General features: G+C 40.3%; 1 protein-coding gene across 6 annotated transcripts in view; it reads left to right on the plus strand.

Annotated features, from left to right (window-relative positions):
* MBTD1 (mbt domain containing 1) overlaps positions 1-20,631 on the plus strand; it is a 66,908-nt gene that overhangs the window by 42,588 nt on the left and 3,689 nt on the right. For 3 of the 6 annotated variants that reach the window (XM_077776906.1, XM_077776902.1, XM_077776903.1), the window contains 10 exons: positions 4,226-4,343; positions 6,703-6,837; positions 7,098-7,186; positions 7,399-7,633; positions 8,252-8,307; positions 8,647-8,751; positions 12,850-12,997; positions 13,892-13,974; positions 14,372-14,606; positions 15,120-15,197. In XM_077776906.1, the coding sequence (XP_077633032.1) occupies positions 4,226-4,343; positions 6,703-6,837; positions 7,098-7,186; positions 7,399-7,633; positions 8,252-8,307; positions 8,647-8,751; positions 12,850-12,997; positions 13,892-13,974; positions 14,372-14,606; positions 15,120-15,197 (1,282 nt within the window). Of the gene's footprint in view, positions 1-4,225; positions 4,344-6,702; positions 6,838-7,097; positions 7,187-7,398; positions 7,634-8,251; positions 8,308-8,646; positions 8,752-12,849; positions 12,998-13,891; positions 13,975-14,371; positions 14,607-15,119; positions 15,198-19,016; positions 19,194-20,631 lie in introns of all 6 variants that reach the window. The other 3 variants (XM_077776905.1, XM_077776901.1, XM_077776904.1) reach the window with 2 other exon arrangements.

Below are 20,631 nucleotides of genomic sequence, written 5' to 3' on the forward strand. Positions count from 1 at the left end.
AGCTCAGAGCCTGGAGCCTGTCGTCGGATTCTGTGTCTCCCTCTGTCTCTGACCCTCCCCCGCTTGCACTGTCTCTCTCTCAAAAATAAATAAAACATTTAAAAAAAAGTCCTTTGTACACATATGTGCCATAACTTTAAGGAGTTTGGAAATCATCCTACTTTTTTCGCCCTTGAAAATAGTTGCAGTTTTCATTTTTTAAAAAAGGTTCTTGGTACACATATATGCCATAACTTTAAGGCTGAGTTTACTGTGCTCTTTCATCCTGCCTCCACAAATATACCTGGTATTACTTATGTGTTATGTTCTAATCCTCTGGCTCCTGACTTGTGTGCCTGGTGTTTTGAGAAGAAGATAAGTTTGTTTATTCACCTTTCTTTGCAATATATGTCACAAGCATATTTTTGGATTTTAAGGTCAAAACCGAAGTCCTTTGTTTGTATATGTGCAATAACAGTAGTTTCTTTTTACAGTAAAACTCGTGATCCATTTCTCGACTTCTCAAGTATATGTTTATTAGTTAAAATAATCCATTCCAAGTAAAATTATTTTTTTGCTTTTTTCCCGACTTTCCTAAAAGTTGAAGATCAATATTCGTGTCCATTTTAACTAAAGTTAGAACTTATGTCATCCTAGATTGCAGGATTTCTTTCTACTGGAAATCAAACTTCAGTTCGTTCCCAGCACCTGTTAGTGCTCTATCTGATTTAGCTGTCGGTATTGCCATGAAGTAGAATTTCTGCAGGAAAGCAGGTGAAAAAATTCACCTGTTGTTTATGTTTTAAAGAAAGCCTAAACAATCTAGATTATTTTCATTTTGATCTGTTTTGTAAAGTGGTTCCTCTTTTGCTATTGGGATCTAATTCTTAAACAGTATTGGTTTAATACTTTTTTTTTTAATTGTGGACTATTTTATGCCTTTCAGATTAATAGTCACTGCTTCCTACCCCTTTCTAAACACACATAGCATTCTCCCATTCTTAACCTTGCTCCTGCCCCATGCACCCCATTAAATCTTGTATACTTCCTTCACACTCCCCTCACCCTGTTGCCACCACCTCAGAGAGTAGATTCTGGTCTCAAATCAAAAGGTGAGTGGACTTTCTGGAGAAGGAGGGAACAGTTCTTTTCCTGTTTTGACCTCCTACCACATTTAGCAGATAGCATTTAGGAATTCTAATTTCTTTCCAGTTAATTTCCGGTACTATTTTCTCCCCTTTTCGGCCAAACAATATTTCATCTTTGTCTACTAGATGAACTTGAATAATCATATGCCTGTTGGTCTTAAGATGTTTCAGTGGTGGCTTTCTGTACATTTGCCGTATCATCAGTGGGATAGATTCTTTCTTGGTTACCTATGTGCCGACTTCAGGGCTAACCTCTGCCCACTTGTTGAAGGTCGTGGGCAGTTATCAAAGTAGGTTGGCAGTTCTGTGGAGGGAAATTTGTATTTTTGCCATAAAACATCATATATGGGCAGTGTATCAGCACTCTGAGAGTCTAAATACTAGCCATCTGGGCTGTTGGCCTATCTGGGAATGTTCTTGAAGTGCAGAAAATAAGACTTCCCGCTCCACTGTTTTTTGATAGACGACAGTCAGGTGTAGGTTATCATTCATTTGTGCTGGGGAGCCCTTAGCATGTGGATTTGGCCATGTCCTGCAGGACCTGATGACAGCTTACCTTACAGGGAAGGAGAGTCGCTCCCAGATAGCCCTCACGAGTGGCCCTGGAGCAGGAAGTGGTGAAGCAGATCTTCCTGATTTGGGAGGAGCCTGAGGTGGACCTCTCGTCCTGAGTCTGGAAGGTAAATTTGTTGTTACCTGTAAATTATGGTTCTGCTAGTTCATGCTATGCCAATCCAGACTTTCAGAGGTATCCCTCCTGCCAGCAAGAGAAGACAGATGACTTGGATGAAGATGGCTGTCAAGCCCTGGGTCATTTAGTCTTCCACACTTAAGAATATTCATTTTCAACAAAAGGGCAGATATATCTATGAAATTACCTTATCATTTCAACACATCGAGCACACGCTACATAGTAACTATGGTGCTCTTTTTTGTTGTTTTTGTTTTTTCGTTTTTTGTTTCTCAGAGTGAACCATATGGATTGGTTTAAGAGGGCCTAGCAGAACCACAACCTTACAGGCAAGAACAAATGTCACTTTCTGCTACTTTCTCCTATACCAATCCAGACTGTAGGGACAAAAACATCATATCCCCCAATAAAGTGAATATTAACCTATTTTTTAAGTGAGCATATTCACACTTCATTTTCTTTAATAAAACGTGACTAAAAGTTATTTTCTCCAAACAATTGTTAAGGCTGAAAAAAAAAATGGGTATGACATTGTCATATCTAGCTCAAAGAGGAGTGCTGTATGCCATATTCACTTAGCGGTGTGCCAACCTCACCCCCAGTTTATCAGCATAACCATGCTTCTTCCTTCTCAACAAAAAACAAACCCATGCCACAAGATTTGGCAGCCAAACAAAGAGGGTTGGATACCCTACCTTAATGTAGTGCATACACGTAGCTGCACCTGTCTGCTCTAATTGGTTCATCCTCACAGAAACGAATACACGGTCTTTGTGTTAATATATCTTAGCTTAATCTTCGTTACCTATCATCCTTCCAGCCTCTCCTTTTCTGATCATATCTGCTGGCAATAGGGATGGCCCTACAGTCTAGAATGATATAGGGGGAGATAGCAGAACCTGAAGAGTCCAATTTTTCAATTCAAAAACAGCAGAAAGAGGTAGTCGTATTGGATGTATTGTGTTGTTTTTTTTGTTTGTTTTTTTGTTTGTTTTTTTGCGTAGCTCAGGGAGATAGTTTACATGTACTCTTCCAGAATCACAAATATTGAGATAGGCCACTGTCTCCAAGTTACTAAGGTATATTCATTGCTTGCTACTTAAAGTAATAGCCATAATTTGATTCTGTCTTTGGTTTCCAGACTTACTCTAGTTCAGTGTTATTTGACCTTTTCTTCCTCTCCTTCAGAAACGTCAGAACTCCTGAGAGTGTAGGGGTTGAGTGCTGCTGTAGGCTAACCCTCCTGTGGGTTGGCATCTCCCAAAGTATAAGAAGCCTTGCATGGACGACATTTGCTCACTGTTCAAATTGGCTAGATCGTGTAACTCTTAGATGTCTTTGTTTAGTCATCTTTGAGCTCTGAAGCTGTTTTGTCTTTTCCTGATTTTGTTCGTATTATCAGGTCTTTTATAACCTCACCCAGTCCTTTTCTCTGTGTTCAAGATTCTAAATTACATTTAACCGAGGAGCCGATTATCAAGGCCACAGAGACTGTTTAGTATTATCAGCATTTATATTCCTAAATTCACGTAATTGCTTTAATTAACCATTGCATAAACATCAAATAATTATAAATGGCCTCAAGTTGTAAGGATTAAAATGTAATGGACATTGTAATTTGGGAATGTGTTAGATTTGGGAAACTCTTCATGATGCTCTTTTAATCGGTTTTGAGTCCCCATCATAACCAGGTGGTGTGGAGACTAGTGATTACCAGTTCTAACACTGAAAATTCTCTCTTGTTGGTAGTAATTCCTGCATGAGAAATGTAAAAATAGTAAGTTATTTTAACAATTTGCCGTGGTATGCATCTCCAAAACCTCTTCCACTCCACCTTGTTAATAACTTTATCCGATGATTTTGCCATATCTGTTTTAACAGACTACGTTTTTATTTTATGAATTTAACTTAAGTAGAAAATACAGATAAGTAAGTTTTGTTTCTCCTGTTAGTGGAAACCACATTGCTGGTTGCAATTATTTCTCTTTCTGCTTGTTAGCCAGATCCTATAAAATTAGAGGTTGAGGTAAAGTGCATTCATTCAGTGTATATTAAAAATAACAAGTTTCTTAAATTGGCTTTATCCTAAGAAATCTATTGAGTTTGTGATTCAGCTTTTATAAAAGTTGCTATTCAAGTCTTACATTAGAACAGTATTGAATTTTGAAGTTAACGTGGATCTATTTTAATATATGTGAATTCTCTTCCTCTTGAGCTTGTCCCTGACACTGGCTTTTTCCAAATAGAATTCTGTGAAAAGGGAAATAACAATCATATTTTTAGAGAACAATGAATGAATTAAATGGCATCTTTAGTATTTCCATTATTGATGGTAATGCTTATTTTAAATAATGTGTTTTAGGATTTATGTTAATAAGATGATAACTTAATAATTTTTATATGACAGGCACCTATGGGGACCTGCTGGGGTGATATCTCAGAAAATGTGAGAGTAGAAGTTCCCAATACAGACTGCAGCCTACCTACCAAAGTCTTCTGGATTGCTGGAATTGTAAAATTAGCAGGTGAAAGCACACGTAACAATTTACCTGAAAATGCCAATTGTGTCTGTAACTTTTAAGAAAATGTTATCTGTAAATTTTTCAATTGTTGCCAAGTAAATAATAAATATAACAGGGCAGAGGTTAGCACATGTTTTTCCATAAAAAGCCAAGTGGTAAATATTTTTAGCTCTGTGGGCAGTACAGTCTCTGTCACAGTTTCTCCGCCATGCGGTTGTAGCATGAAAGCAGCCACAGCCATACATACATGAACAGGCATGGCTGTGTGCTGGCGACACTTTATTTATGAGCACTGAAATTTGAAGGCTGTAGAACTGTCATGTATCAAGACATGCAACCATCTGAAAATGTGAAACCATTCTTAGGTGGCAGAGGGTAAAACATATCAGGCAGTAGGCCAGATCTGTGGGCCAGCCTTAGGTATAGGGAAGTACTTTGCAAAGCAACCAGAAGCTGAGGTGTTAAGGAGAGTGGTAAGGTCCATAACACCAAAAGTAAATGAGTGTTATAATTTCATGTGTCTTGAGTTCTTTCCTCACCCCTACTACTTTCCTGGTACCCTGGTCCCTGTTACCTTATGGCTCATCACATAGGTGCGTTAGCATCAACTGTGTTAGACATCATGGGTGGGTGATGTGCAGAAGGGTAAAACCTAGTGTATTCCATGAGCTGACACCTGCCCAGTGCAGACCACATTTACGATGAGGTGCTCAGCGAGCGGTGCGGTGGGCACCGTAATACGTTATGGCAGGTAGCGGGGGCAGGGGGCCCCACAGCCATTCAGAAGTTAAGAGGTTGTCTTCAAGTTAGTGAGCGAGCTCTAATCCATCCTGCTCTTCCTGTTGCTCTTCAGCCATTCTCCCCCACACACCCTGCCCGCTGCTCCCTGTATGTACTGCTCACAGCCTTGAGCCACTAAGCACCATCCTCTGGTTCTCTGCTCGAGCACCTGTAATAGCTTCTTTGTCCTCAGAGGATCAAGATGGTCAGCATTTACAGCTATTGATGACTTGCACCGTAGACTACTGACCAAATGGTGGTACTCCCCACCATACATGCTGTCCTAGTTCTTCTCCTCCATCATAGAACACGTTGTCACCTCTGCCTTTGCACATCACATATTACCCAGTTCAGTTCCCACCTTCCCCTTGAAACGTTCCCCCGGCCATACAAGCCTTCTCCAAAAGCTTGCATTATCCTCTACACCGTAATTTAAAACAACATAGTCTTTCTGTTCTAGGTGTTTAAGCTAGTTGCATTTCAATAGCTCTAAAGAACAATGCATTTAATATTCAAGAATTATTTCTACCTTCCATCTTCAATTTTACATTTCTGTTTTTATCTCCTTGCACCATATATATTATTTTAAGCCACTCTAATGACGCTTTAGAATTGAGCCTGATGTTAATCGTGAACTAGAGCTCAGCAACAGTTGGCAAACTCATGAATTATGCTGTGAGTTATTGAATTTTGAAACTAAAGGTTTAATGCTATAAACTTTCATCATAGACCTTAATGTGTTAAATGTGAAAATGCTGCTCAAATGAGCTCCCTGCCTGGAATATGAGTTTGTTGAGCCGTTTTATTCCCCCTGAAGACCTTAAATTAAACTGTAATGTTGCCAACTGGGGGCTTTTTAAACTGTAAATAGGATGTATCGTATACTTTTTGTTCTAAGGAATGAGGCTTGCTAATTGCTTAGTACATACAGTTTTTAAGTCATTTTACTTACTTTTATTTGTGTTTATTGAACTTTTTTACCTAGTATTTTCACATATTATTTCCAAATAAATAGGACAGAAAAATTTGGAGTCTTGAGGTAGCCACATCCAAATCATTCAAAAATAGTTGATTACCTAATCAGCTGGACAAAGCAGTTTCTTTGAAATGACTTTAACTGGACGTCGGTGGCATCTGGATGAAATTTTACTAACTTACCATAACCTTTTTCATTTATTTTCAAAACTACACATTCTAGTAGGACTTTCCCACTCTTTTCACTAAGAATTTCTTTTCTAGAAAATTTAAGAAGCTATGGGTGAAATTGAACTTAACTATTAAAAGGGGGAAGAGAAACCATGCTCTGAAAACAGTTAAATCCTGGCATTGTACAAGTGGGTCGGTGTGATCCACATACCACCTCACCTGGGGACTGGTTAGAAGTGCGTGTTCTCAGACTGACCCCAGATCGACTGGCTCAGAATCTCTGGGGGTGGGGCCCAGCCAGCTGTGTGTTAACGCGCCCTGCACGGGATTCTGTTGCCGGTGCCCCCTCACGTTTGACCCCCACTACCAACAGCTGTGTCCTGTTTGATTCCACTCCATTTTTCTTACTATGTGGTGATTGACTTGTTGGTTCCAGGTTACAATGCCCTTTTAAGATATGAAGGATTTGAAAATGACTCTGGGCTGGACTTCTGGTGCAATATCTGTGGTTCTGACATCCATCCCGTTGGTTGGTGTGCAGCCAGTGGCAAACCTCTCGTCCCTCCCAGAAGTAAGTGGCCTGTTTGCCCTTACTGACATTGAAATAGATCACACACAGTAATATTCAAGTGGTACAGAAATTAAAATAATCATTTTTGGTTTTAAGTAACTTCTGTGATGGCAAAACATGCTTGTTTTCTTGATTTTTATGACTTTTCTTCAGAACCTCTATACTCTGATTTGCAGGGGAAAATTGTTATTTTTTTTAAATAGTTTATGAAGCAGTTCTGCTCTTTGCCAAAGTGTAACTGGTTATTTCTTCTGTTTTAGCTATTCAGCATAAGTATACAAACTGGAAAGCTTTTCTAGTGAAACGACTTACTGGTGCCAAAACACTTCCTCCCGATTTCTCACAGAAGGTAAAGACAGGCTCTTAGAAAGGACTGGAGTGTCAATTGAGAGCTCTAAAAAGGAATAGCTTGGAAGTTTTTTAAGGAATTGTTTTAATTCAGTGAGCCAGATGATCTAATTAAATATTGAGTACACCCAGTATTTTTAACGGTGCAGTATTGATATTGGTTGTAGAGCTCTGTCATGAATTCCGAACAGTTTTTGTCTGCTTTTGTTTAAGGTTTCAGAGAGTATGCAGTATCCTTTCAAACCTTGCATGAGAGTAGAAGTGGTGGACAAGAGACATTTGTGTCGCACACGAGTGGCAGTGGTGGAAAGTGTAATTGGAGGAAGATTAAGACTAGTGTATGAAGAGAGCGAAGATAGGACGGATGACTTCTGGTGCCATATGCACAGCCCATTAATCCATCATATCGGTTGGTCTCGAAGCATAGGCCATCGATTCAAAAGATCTGGTAAGCACCTGTCACAAGACCGCCTATTGAAAACATCCTTGAGGCTGAATTGTACCACCATGGTTACCTTTCTCTACAGAATAGCAGAGATCAGAGGTAGCATTCTAGTTGTCTGGACTGCTAACTCTGCCTTATTTAGGGGAGGTTCACACCAGAGTATGAGTGTCCCAGCTCACTCCTTTGTATTCCCTCCACTTGCTGTCAATTAAAATATAATGCACTTTTGGGCACAACTACATTTATTTTCTTCTACTTTTCTTATCCCGCCCATTTGAAAGATCCAAAGGTAGCTTTTCCCTTTGCATTCAATTTCAGTCAAAATAGCAAGATTAAATGTGGTTAGACCTAATACTGAACACATTAAAACATACTCCTGAGGCTGTGGTTCCCTCATTAAGGAATTGGCAGCATGCTAAATGGCCAAGCGTATTTCATAGCACATGTACGCTGAAGAGGGCAAGACTATTAAAGACTTATTTTTCACCATAAATGTAGAAGGCATGTATTTCTGCCATGTTTTAGAATATACATACCTTGTGAGTTTGAAACCTTCAAAGAAACGTGGTTTTTGGACTTCTCACAAATGCTGACAGATTAGTATGTAACTTTTCCTTGTAGATATTACAAAGAAACAGGATGGACATTTTGATACACCACCACATTTATTTGCTAAGGTAAGAAGTTTTTATAAGAACCCTCATTTGTAAATTAGGTTTGAAAGAGGGTTGTGGGTTTTTTCCTAACGTTGTGGAAATCACAGTTACATTTGTTCACTTAAAATAAGGATTGACTTTGTGGTCCGTAGGTGTCATCACTATTGATTATAATTATCCTTAAGTTCTGTCGATTTGCCTAAACTGTCTCTTTCCTCTGACGGAGGTTTGAGTTACAATACTAGGTAGGTAGGAGAGGCATTTGTTTTTTTCATCTGGTAAACATTTTCAAAATGGAAATATTTATTATTAAAATGATAACCGTTGTAACAGCAGATGTGCTTTCATGTAATTCTTTAGGTAAAAGAAGTAGACCAGAGTGGGGAGTGGTTCAAGGAAGGAATGAAATTGGAAGCTATAGACCCATTAAATCTTTCCACAATATGTGTTGCGACTATTAGAAAGGTAAGACTATAGGTTTTAAAATATAGAAATGCAATTATGAGAACTGGGTTTAAGGTAAAAGGAGAAGGAGGCCCTTAACGTATTCATTTTGATGTAAAATGTATGTATCTGGATCTTCACTGGACTGGGGAGAGGGTTACTAGTAATTTCGAAATGAATTTCAATTCTTCTCAGAGGTTCTCTTTCTATATAGCTTGTCAAGATTGTCATCTTGATGCTGGCGAGGATGTGGAGAAACGGGCACCCTCCTAACACTGTTGGTGGGAATGTAAACTGGTACAGCCCCTCTGGAAAACAGTGTGGAGGTTCCTCAGGAAACTAACAATAGAACTCCCCTATGACCCAGCAATAGCACTGCTAGGAATTTACCCAAGGGATACAGAAATGCTGACGCATAGGAGCACATGTACCCCAATGTTCATAGCAGCACTCTCCACAATAGCTAAAACATGGAAAGAGCCTAAGTGTCCATCAACAGATGAATGGATCAAGAAGATGTGGTTTATCTATACCATGGAATACTACATGGCAATGAGAAACAATGAAATCTGGCCATGTGTAGCAACATGGATGGACCTTGAGGGTGTTATGCTGAGCGAAATAAGTCAGGCAGAGAAGGACAAATATCATATGTTTGCACGTATAGGAGGATTAGGAGGAACTTGACGGAGGAACAAGGGGGAGAAGAAGGGCGGAAATGGTGGGGGAAAGGGAGAGAAGCAAACCATGAGAGACTCTTGAATGCTGACAAAAACTGAGGACTGATGGATGTGGGGGGAGGGGGGGATGGGCATGGAGGAGGACACTTGTGGGGATGAGCACTGAGTGTTATGTGGAAACTAATTTGACAATAAACTATTAAAACAAACAAACAAAAAAAAGATTGTCATCTTGAGTCAGATGCTTCTAGTTATGGAAGTATGTATCCTGACTTAGAGGAAGAATTATTTATTCAGGTTACACTTCCTGGTCAAAGCTAGTCCAACACAGAATTGCAACAAGGTCAAATTTCTCTTCAGTTTACTGTTTTTTCCTTTGTGCCCTTTTGCTGCTTTTGGTAGTACTTTATTTCTTCTTTTTTCCTCTCTTCTGAACCTGCATTTATGAAGAGATCTAGAAGAGTGGTTCTCAATTCTCAGTAGGCATCAGAATACCCTGGGGAACTTAAAAAATACAGGTGACCAGACCTCTTAAATGCTCACCCCACCCCTGTTCTGATCTCATCAGTCTGGTGGGGAGACCCTTGGCATTGGCATTTTTTAAAAGCCCCCAGGAAATTCTCCAGTTCTGCCATGGTTAAGAACCACTGATCCAGAGTCTGCTTACCTAAGGGTGTAGCTTAAATTATGATCTGCATTTCAGCACAGTTTAAAACGTTGAGCCAAAAGAATTAAGAACAGTTACGGTTGCTGCCATGTCCCAGGTGCTTGTGCTCAAGGTCACACAGCTGGACGAAATTGGCTCCCAGTTTTTGTTCTTCCTCTGCCTGACCTGGTAATCAGAATCACCTGGTACAATTTCAAACATAGATTCCCAAGACCTGTTCCAGACCTACTCGATCAGAATCACAAGAAGTACTACACAGGATCATGTGTTTGTTTAAAAAAAGATAAAGGTGTCTAGGTGGTTCTGAAGGTCAGGTTTGGAAAGCGCCATCTCTGTTCCATCACATGAGAATGAAGCGGCCAGTGAGTAGAGCGCCCGACTTCGCTCAGGAATTACCTTGCTCAGTTCATACTCGCCACACTAGGTTTGGTTTGGATTGGATTCTTTAAAATAAAAAGTTTATAGCCTTGTAGAACAAGGTAAGATACGTAAAAATAAGTTTGATACAGGATTGACTATGACTTCAATGTACACAACACTGTTGGGATTCACAGAAAAGAGAGATCACATTGTCTCAGAGGAATCAGGGAAAGCTTAATAGAAGGGAGGCTATTTGAAAACTTCACCTTGTCGGTTGGGAAAAACTGCCCAGCAGAGATGCAGCGAAGGAACTGTTGTGGAAGGAGAATGTACACAGAAGTATCAATAGGAGCACATGAGCCAGGTTTAGGAAGAGACCGAGTCGTTCATACAGTACATATCGAACAAGTCACACTGAGTATTCTGATCAAGGCTGTTCATTCATAAGGAACCCACTCGGGGGAGCTCTAGGAAAGTCACCCTAAGGACATGGCAGTCTCTCAGACATGCCAGGACACAAGGGCAGGAACTGGAAAGCCGTAAACCCAGTGTTATTCTCTCCAACTCTCGGGGCCTCTTTGCCCCATCTCTTCCCTGCTCTGAGTCTCAGCCACTTTTCCTTCCCTCTTGTGATTGATTGCCATTTCTCTCCCTCCATCTCCATGTGTGACTGCGAGCTCCATCCTGTGTCATAGCCTTCAGGTCCAGCTCCAGCCCATCACTTGGCAACCGCCTCCACGTCTGTTAATGCTAATTACCAAGAGAGAGTCTAGCTGAGCCCAGCCTTTGGCTTCATCCCCTAAAGGTTAGATACTAGCCCCCAGCCCAGTCAGCTGTATTTGGAAAAGGAGTTCTGTGTGAGTGGAAGTAACTCTTGCCAGAGGTATAGACACTGTTGTCACACTGGGAGAGGAGGTTATTATACACATCCACTATAGCAGAACGAACTAGAACAAAGGCACTTGAGGGCAGAGACTAAAAGATGATGTGGAACCAGGTCATGCAGGTTTTGAATACTGGGTCGGGCCATCCGAGCTTTCTCTGGTGAACAGGTGAGTTTGAAAAGCTTTCTGGTGTGAACAGAGGTCATACCCCACAGGAAAGTTAAAATGTGTAAGAGGGGAAATGTCCAAAAAGGAGGCCTGAAAGCAGTGATCTCCAACAGTGCAGTGAAGACAGAACTCCTGGCACGGATAGAGGAACTGACATTAAGGGGAGTAATGGGGTCTGTGCTTGCTTACCTTTGAGGGTGACTTGGACAGCCTGCATGGGCTCTCAGAGGGGGTGTGCGGCTAGCAGGGGGAGGCAGGACCGAGACCCTGCAAGGGAGACAAACTCCCGATCAAACTGGAGGAATTGTGGGGATAGAGGTCAATTATTGAAGCACTGGGTGTGGGTCATATCACCAAACAGAAAAGGGCTACATCAGAAAAGTCAGGGTTGGAGGTGAAAGGACACCACCAAAGAAGCGTCACCAGTCAGGAGGGGTGACAAGATCGGTCAGTGGACTGTAATGTAATGACAGTCTGGGAGAAAACATTGCAGAAAGTGGAGAGTAGTCCGTGGGTATCAGATACTTCAGGGAGACCGAGGTTTGAGGAGGATACATGTTGGGAGAAAGGCTCTGGATTTGGCAAATTAGGTCACTGGTGACATTTAGCATTTTAGTAGCATCAGCACAGAAATCAAGCTGCAAAGAGTTACGTATTATAAACCTTGATGTGGGTCTCTGAGTGAGGTATATAGGAGTTCACTGTACTCTTTTTGTACCTTTTCTGTAAGTCTGAACTGTTTCAAAATAAAATATTTTTAAGTATTTTTAATGTAATGAAAATTGGGAGACGTTAAATTATACAAGATAGTGTTTTTGGAGCAAAGTACCAGCGGTAATAGTACAAGATGGAAAAGTTATTTTGGGGGTGGGGTAGTGCCTCTTACAACAAACAGGGGTGCAAAAGAAGGAATATGGGGACCCTTGCACAGAGTGGCCTTCGTTTCTGTCATACGGGAGTATTGGTATCTGCAGCATAAGAGAGGGAAAGTGGAAGCTCGACGAAGGTGGAAAAGGTTTGGAAAAACTCCTGTGTGTGCTGAATCAGAAGGAAAGGAGTAGTTACTGAGTGGGACGCAGAGCCTCGTCGAGACTAGACAGTTAAATCGGAGAGGAGCCCCGGCACCTTAGCCATCAGCAAAGGCACTGCTTTTCCTACATCTCTGAGATCGCTGTGTGTAACCCTGCTTCTGCGGCTGGTGCACACTGCAGTCCACACAGGTTCTTATGTGCCAGCTGCTAACATAGAGACTTCTGTGGAATAGATTTTCGTTTCTTGTAGAATGTCACTTAATTTAAAGGATCGCTTTTATAATAGAGATGTCTAATTTCAAATACTTGGAATTTTCTTCATTTAAAAGGTGCTGGCCGATGGATTCCTGATGATTGGGATCGATGGCTCAGAAGCAGCAGACGGATCTGACTGGTTCTGTTATCATGCAACCTCCCCTTCTATTTTCCCTGTTGGTTTCTGTGAAATTAACATGATTGAACTTACTCCACCTAGAGGTATTTCGTCCTAATATGTACACTGGGTCTCCATCCTTGCCGCCTTTTTACGTGGCATCTATTTACATCATTTAACGCAGCCCTGGGTTTCTTGCTGTGTGGACATGTTACATGTGTTCCTATATATAAACATATACACACGTGACGAGCTGTGAGGTGCTTTACGAACATGCAGCATTATATTGTAGCTACCTTTGATGAATTATATTAGTATAGAATTTTCCTTGTGCATCTGTACATTTTGTAATATGAATTGGTTCTCAAGCCCTGTTGAGATGGTGATGTAGGTTATGGCATACATAAACATTTTTTAAAAATAGATACAGGCTAAAAAGCCTTTGAGGGAAAGCAAGTTTCCATCTTTAGAGTATCATGTGGGGGTGTGGGGTTTTTTTGTTTTTTGTTTTTAAGGCATACCCTGAAATAGCTCTCACAACTTAACCAGTGACTTTCCTAATTTCAATATCTGAGCCTTGGGCTTTTCTCCTAAGAAAAGAAGGGGGGAAAACTAAAAACAGAGGCCTATAAACTAGTATTTGCCCAGCCACCTTTCTTTCTGGCAAGGAAAGGAAAATACCACTGTGAAGTATGAAATGCTAGACTGTCCTAAGCCTAGGATTGTAAAAGCAAAAGTCTGTAATTCTTCTGGTAGACTGGAGAGAGACACTCTTGCATTAGGTAAGTAGGTGCACCTGTGTCTGTCTAGAAACAGAAGAAATCCTTATAAAATGGAGGAATCATTGCATTAAACAGTGTGAGTGTAAGAGTTAAAAGTTTATTATATAACCAAAAATCCGAGATTTTAGTGTGTACTGAGTAAACTTTTTATATCTACATTTTAATATTATGCTAATTTTAAATGAACTGCCAGTTAAATCAGGTGTGTTTTTTCAGGTTACACAAAACTTCCTTTTAAATGGTTTGACTACCTCAGGGAAACTGGCTCCATTGCAGCACCAGTAAAACTATTTAATAAGGTAAATTTAAATAATGGCATAATTATGTGGAATTTTTTTGATGCCTCACAAATGCAGATCATTGTTGATCAAAATGTGTTTGCTTTATATTAGAACTTCTTAATGGAGATTAGTATAAGCAAAACAATCTATTTTCTTTACCTAGGAAATGAAGCTTGTTTTCACACTTGGCTTCATTTTCAAACTGAGTAAAACAGAAATAAATATATTTCCTAATTAGTTCTGAAATAACTTCACCTTCATATGCTTTCATAATCAAAGAATTATTTGCCTTTTTTTTTTTTTTTGGTTTAAATTAGGTTATTTGGATCCATCGCTTCTTTTTTTTTTTCTTACTGATAGTGGACTTGTGCATACTTCTTCTCACCAGTGTTCATGTTTTGCTTCTCTGTATCAGGATGTCCCAAATCACGGATTTCGTGTAGGAATGAAATTAGAAGCAGTAGATCTCATGGAGCCACGGTTAATATGTGTAGCCACGGTCACTCGAATTATTCATCGTCTCTTGAGGATACATTTTGATGGATGGGAAGAGGAGTATGATCAGTGGGTAGACTGTGAGTCCCCTGACCTCTATCCTGTAGGGTGGTGCCAACTAACTGGATATCAGCTACAGCCTCCAGCGTCACAGTGTAAGTTGGTTTACAGAAAAGGTGTCCTTTTGTAAAAATCAGCAGTTCTTCAGAGGACCGTTTCACATAGATCACCTTGTGAGCTCACAGGACAAGAATATTCCTTTGTCTGATTGGTTGCCAGGTAAGATCCTAAGACTCCCCAGCAACATCCCAGAATGCGACCATGAGCACCATGGCAGTGTGAGCTCAGTTGTCACTTACATGATGGCTGTAGAAGCACGACCATGAGGGCACCCGCCAAATCAGACTTGTTCTAATGAGTTTGCGAGTATAAACTATACTTATATATAGTATAAGCTATAAGATGTATCGGTGTATAAGTGCCTATTAATAAGGAAGTAGTGGAGTCTGTGGTATGGTGAGTTTTCCAGGAGCAAGCACCCTTCTTTTCAAAGCATCATGTACTTTGATAAGCATAATGGCCTTGGTAAAGATAATTCATCCAAGTTGTATCTAGAGCTGTGTGCCTGCAGTGCTTATCTGGCACCAATTTTCCCTTCTGTTTTTCAGCGTCAAGAGAAAGCCAATCAGGTTCATCAAAACAGAAGAAAAAGGCTAAGTCCCAGCAATACAAAGGACATAAGAAAAGTGGGTCACCACATGGTGTTTATATACATTTTCTAAGTTGTTAACCAGTTGGGGTCATGGTTTTCTTGCACAGAAGCGAATATCCCATGTGAGAGCCAATGACTGTGCATTATGTATTATGCTTAAAGGTGCAGTATGCCATAAAAGGCAAACCTTTTCAGTAATAAGAAACACATTTTAACTGACAGGAAACATGATTACCATAATATTTTAAAACCTACATGGTAAAGAAGAGAGTACAAGTAGTTCTCAAAATAATATGCAAACCTACTGAAAATTATCCCTTTTTTTTGAACTTTAAAAAAAAAAATGCTTGCTGCTTGCAACAGACTTGGAGGCTAGGAAATCTATCCTTGTTCATGAACCAAAACTCTGTTTCTATATTGAGACTTACACAAAATTCAAGTTGATGTCTAACAAAGTCAGGCTTAGGAATATTTTTTTAAAGTGTGCTTTCTATATTTTACCTTATGGTGAATGATTATAGGCATTAATAGCCAAAATTATATTGATAGCTCTATTTGATTCTTTTGAAATCTTTGTCCCCCCCACCATAGGAAACCACAAGTTTTTCTCTTCATGAAACTTGTCATGGAGATAAGATTATTTTTATTTAAAGATATTTTTTAAAAGTGAAAAGTACATTTTAGGATTAAAACTGAAACAGATTTTTCAAGCTGACTTGCCATCTGTCCAAATAAGTGTTAATCTGTCTCATTAACAACCAAGAGGCTGAAGCAGCATGAGGAACCGAATAGACCCTTACTTTCTGATGATCGTCATTTGTGTATAAGTTCTTTCTCACTGGGGCCTACAAACCGCCCCCAGCCGCCGCCGGGCACTCTCGCGTCCTCCCGGCATGAAAACCAAGCCAGACTCAACTCCAGGCCTTTCTCTCGCCCTCTCTTTTGTATTAGAGGTAGAGATGTCACATTTGCCCAGAGTTGTTTTGCCCACTAGCTGCTTGCCATGTTCGATATTCACCTGAAAGAACTTTAGAGAGCATCACCAGACAGGCAGATCGAAGCGATCCCTGTGTACATGGAAATGATGAGGAAGAATTCCCATGGCACCTTTGTCAGTGGACTAAGCACAGCACGTGTGCCCCCTAAGCTTTCCGTGAGGTTGGATAGCACAGGCTGCTTTGGCCTGTCTTCTCCCTTTCTATTGGACAAGACTGAGATTCCAGAATTTTCTTTCCAAGGTGTTGAATTAACATTTATTACTCCGTGGCTATATGACATTTTTAGGGCTGATTTCTGAGCATTGGGTACATAATTTACATGCCTCCCTCACTGTGACTCTTGCAAGTTTGTTTCCAGTGTATGGGGTTTAATTCTTTTGGATTAACTGGCCATGGGAAGAAGTAAGAAAGTAATGAAGTGAAATCAATATGCCAGTTTATAGTGACATTTAATAGTACCACATTTCTGGGCTAACTGGAAAAATGAATTTAGCTGTAAATATATAACATGCTCCTTAACCGTAACATTGTAATAGCTCTTAATATTATGACATTATCTCTAATGCCTTTAAATTGTCCTTTGGACCTATGAAGGGAAAGGACTATAAATCCACTACAGCCCCTTATTAGAAACCCTTGGGACCAGATGTGTTTTGGAATTCAAGAGTTTTTCAGATTTTAGAAAAGAAGTCTAGTGTGTAAAGCATATATTATGTAACATCGCTTGCAGACTCTGGCACATTTTCTGAGACAAAACATACGTAAATGTTTACAGTAAGTGAGCCAAATAAAGATTATAAATAGCATCACCAAGTGAGATCTGGTTTTGTTGCCAGAGTTTTACAGAGAAACTGGATTTTGGAATTGAGGATAAGGAATTCTAGTGCCATGTGAATGAAGAAGCAGCAGTCTTCATTGTGAGGGTACTCTCTGCTCCTTTTATTTTTTTTATATTGTTCACCAGATAGGTGACTAGAAATTTTTCCCACAAAACTTTACTTGCCTCAGTAAGGAAGACTTTGGATCCATGAACCTAATGCGTCCATTGCATCTGCAATATCGTTAGCAGATTGGCCACAGACTCTCTTGTTTTTAAGTTCGCCTGCAGGTTCTCTGTGGCTCTGTGGTTTCATCTGCTCGCTCCTTGGTCTTTTTGGGCCGAAATTCCTCCATCAGCGTGCTCTTTGGTAGTGTTGTGTTTTGTTTGGTGGGCTTGTCTGCTTATGTGTTTGTTTTTAACAGAAATAGATGGTTGGCTTCCCTGTTCTAGCTTGTTTTGTAATGGTCTGTGTTCGTGCTCTAGTGGGACAGCTGTTAAACTAGTGCTTTTGGAAAATAAGAGTCATGTTCTGCCAAGAGGATCACATAGACCATTGTAGGCATGTGATCTGCCCATTCCGAAAAGCCTTAGTTTTTCCAATGTTTGTAATTCTAGAGCAGGAAACCCAGCACTGATTTCTGAACCATCTTCAAGGGCTTTTACAGGTAGGAGAGAGTTAGAGATCCTCCTTGCATTTTGACCTCCGAGTGTGTTGTACATGAGGAAAAGTCTAAACTATTGCTGCATGTGATTTTGGTTTGGCAGTTGTGAGTTCAATATGTACTCGCTGTTACTCCTAGCTCAGTTACCAGACCATTTTACATAGGAAGTACCATGTGACTTAGATTTATCTTCTAGTCCTGATTTTGTGAAGCCAAAGTTCTGATTGCTCTTGCCTGAGTCATTTGTATACTCTGGAGGAAAACCGGTATAACTTACAGTCCCAGAGATATGTAAGTGTCTTTTAGCTTTCAACCTGACTAATGCGATATGTTGGTGGTTCACCATTTGCAGTTTAGAGTACCTTTTTTGCTGGGCAAAAGCATTGTATAAGTCTTTGAAGGCTTATGTTTGCTTGGGAAACTATAACCAAAAAGAGTGTTTCAGAAGATACTAGATTGCTTAAGTACTTGTAGGCAACAAGCTTGGTATTTTAGAAGTGCTTTTCAGAGTAAGAATTACAAGTGTCTTCTAAAAGACTACACTATAAACCAAACGGTAGGGGAGCACATTTCCTATCAATAAAATCCTGCCACCCGGATACATTTATTCAACCGTTTGATTCTCCCTGAAAGCCAGTGTTTGGCCTTGTGTGTGCAGTGAAATGCTGCCCTGCAGTAGGGTTTTAAAGCCTTCTGTCTCTTCTATTGGATTTTCAACCCCCCCAAGCTAAAATTTTCTTGAAGGACGTTAGCCAGTTGTTCTCCACATGAAATGTTCTCTGCAGTTCGTTTTGTTTTATTATATATATATATTTTTTAATATTTTATTCTTAAGTAATCTCTACACTCAACATGGGACTCAAACTCATGACCATGAGATCAAGAGTCACATGCTCCATTAACAACCAGCCTGGCACCCTGCTTTGCTTTATATTTTAAATTGATTTAAGAATCAGGAACCAGAGGGACACCTGGGCAGCCCAGTCAGTGAAGCGTCTGACATTGGCTCAGGTCATGATCTCACGGTTCATGGGTTCGAGCTCCGTGTCAGGCTCTGTGCTGACAGCTCAGAGCCTGGAGCCTGCTTNTTTTTAATATATATATAAATATATTTAATTTTTTTTTTTTTAAATAGAGTCAGGAACCAGGATTGCCAGGCTCTCAGAGACCAGAAATAACCTCCCCCCCAAACACCCCCAGCCTACACACCCACGTGTACACACACTCACACGCTGTGTTTTCAGAAACACAGACCTTGCATAGTTGGTTCTCTTTTCAGAGTATCCTATGCAACATAATCTTTCCTAGTTATATTGCACTTTTCTTACCACGCATGTAAGTAAAAGCTTACTTTAGTCTGACTTGATATTTAGAGAGGAAGATGCCAGTTGGGAAGAAGCCTGTCAGTCTGTCGAGCCTGCCCATGACAGGCGGGGTGCGGAGGGGCCTCTCTGGTGACGAAGAGTTGACTCCTCCTGCAGCACAGACAGCCCCGGAGGCCTTCCCGCCTCCCAGCACTAGCCGAGAGTTCACTCCCAGCCTCAGCACAGGTAATAGTCCCGCCAGCACCTCTGGTACTGCAGGGGGTGAAAGCCGGGCAGGGCGGTGGGGGACAATGTGTGGTCTGGCGCGACAGGTGCGGACTCATTAAATTTTTATTTTTCTTTCAACTAAAACCTTCATCTTCACTGGTCCTTGGCAGTCACTTCACCAAGTCAAGTCATCAGGGAGGGGTTTTTATGTTACTGTAAACCACTTCTGAGCTTCAGATTAGGGGAGAGCTCATCACTTCACTTGATGGAATTGAGAGGCAACGTGTCCTGTTTCGTGGTTTCATTAAAATGGTTGAATATTTTCCATTGCAGAATTCCATGTAGCTTGACCTGAGGGAGAAGCACACCATTAGGGATCAGTCTGATTAATCAGACCCAAAGATGAGGCTTTGCGTTCCCGTGGAATTTGGGTTCTGGTGGTCACATTTACCACAGTCTTAGTTGAATAACACAGACTTGGAAATACAGTCTTCTGTAATATTGGTGTTGAGCTTGAGTAAAATTTATTCCCATTCTTTCACATTTATGTACTTACAGTGATTAAGTAGGTGACATTTAATTTGAATGTAATTGGTTTGGCCGAGCTACTAGCTTGTAAGGAATGCAAAATGTTTTACCTTTTATAATTGCTAAGAAGAAACGTATCACTATAAAATATTAGAAAGGTTTCACTTGCATGTGATGAACTTGAGACACGAGTGCAGAGGAGACCACTTGGAAGCCAGAGTTGTCTTGGCCTTGGCGTGTGTCCCGTATCCTAACTGTTGCTTTTACATTCGGTTGTTTTGTTTAATCTGTATTTAAAATGCCTTTCCTATGTTGAAAACCCTAATGGGTGTTAATACCTAGCTCTGTTTTCTTCTTCCTTCTCTGTTTGCTAATATCTTTATACCTGAAGTTTTGGGGGGCTTGCAGTTTTGGGGGGAGGGTGGGGGTGCCATTTTAAGATACGTTCTTTAGCTTTAGTCTCCTTTCCAGTGTATTAGGTCCTCTTCATTCTTCCTAGTCTGTCTCCCTGAAGATCGCTCTAGTAATATCCTTATTTCTAGAGGAAATTACTCTCTTTTGTATAAATCTCAGTTTATCTGCTCCTTAATGGAAAAATGTTCAAAGTCTATCTAAAGAGCATTTCAGTTTTTTTTCTTGTTTGTCTCTTTTGTTTTTGTACTTGTTATTTACTATGTGGTCTTCTTTAACTTAAGCAGTTACCTGTAGATATTGTGAGCTCTGAATATGTTTGGATTTTTATTGGGTTTTATTGGATTTATTGGAATTTTTACTGGATTGTAAGTATTAGACTAATTTGAAAAGTGCGTGTCGTGTTTTGTCAGAAGTTACTGATTTTTGTAAGAAGTCACTGATTCGTGTAAAACAGAACCTAACTCCTAGGATTGGCAGAACCCAAGAACTTAAGAGTAGAAGCATGAGATGGAAA

Source organism: Crocuta crocuta, unplaced genomic scaffold (genome assembly GCF_008692635.1).
Source record: "Crocuta crocuta isolate KB4526 unplaced genomic scaffold, BGI_CrCroc_1.0 scaffold352, whole genome shotgun sequence".
Taxonomy (NCBI): domain Eukaryota; kingdom Metazoa; phylum Chordata; class Mammalia; order Carnivora; family Hyaenidae; genus Crocuta; species Crocuta crocuta.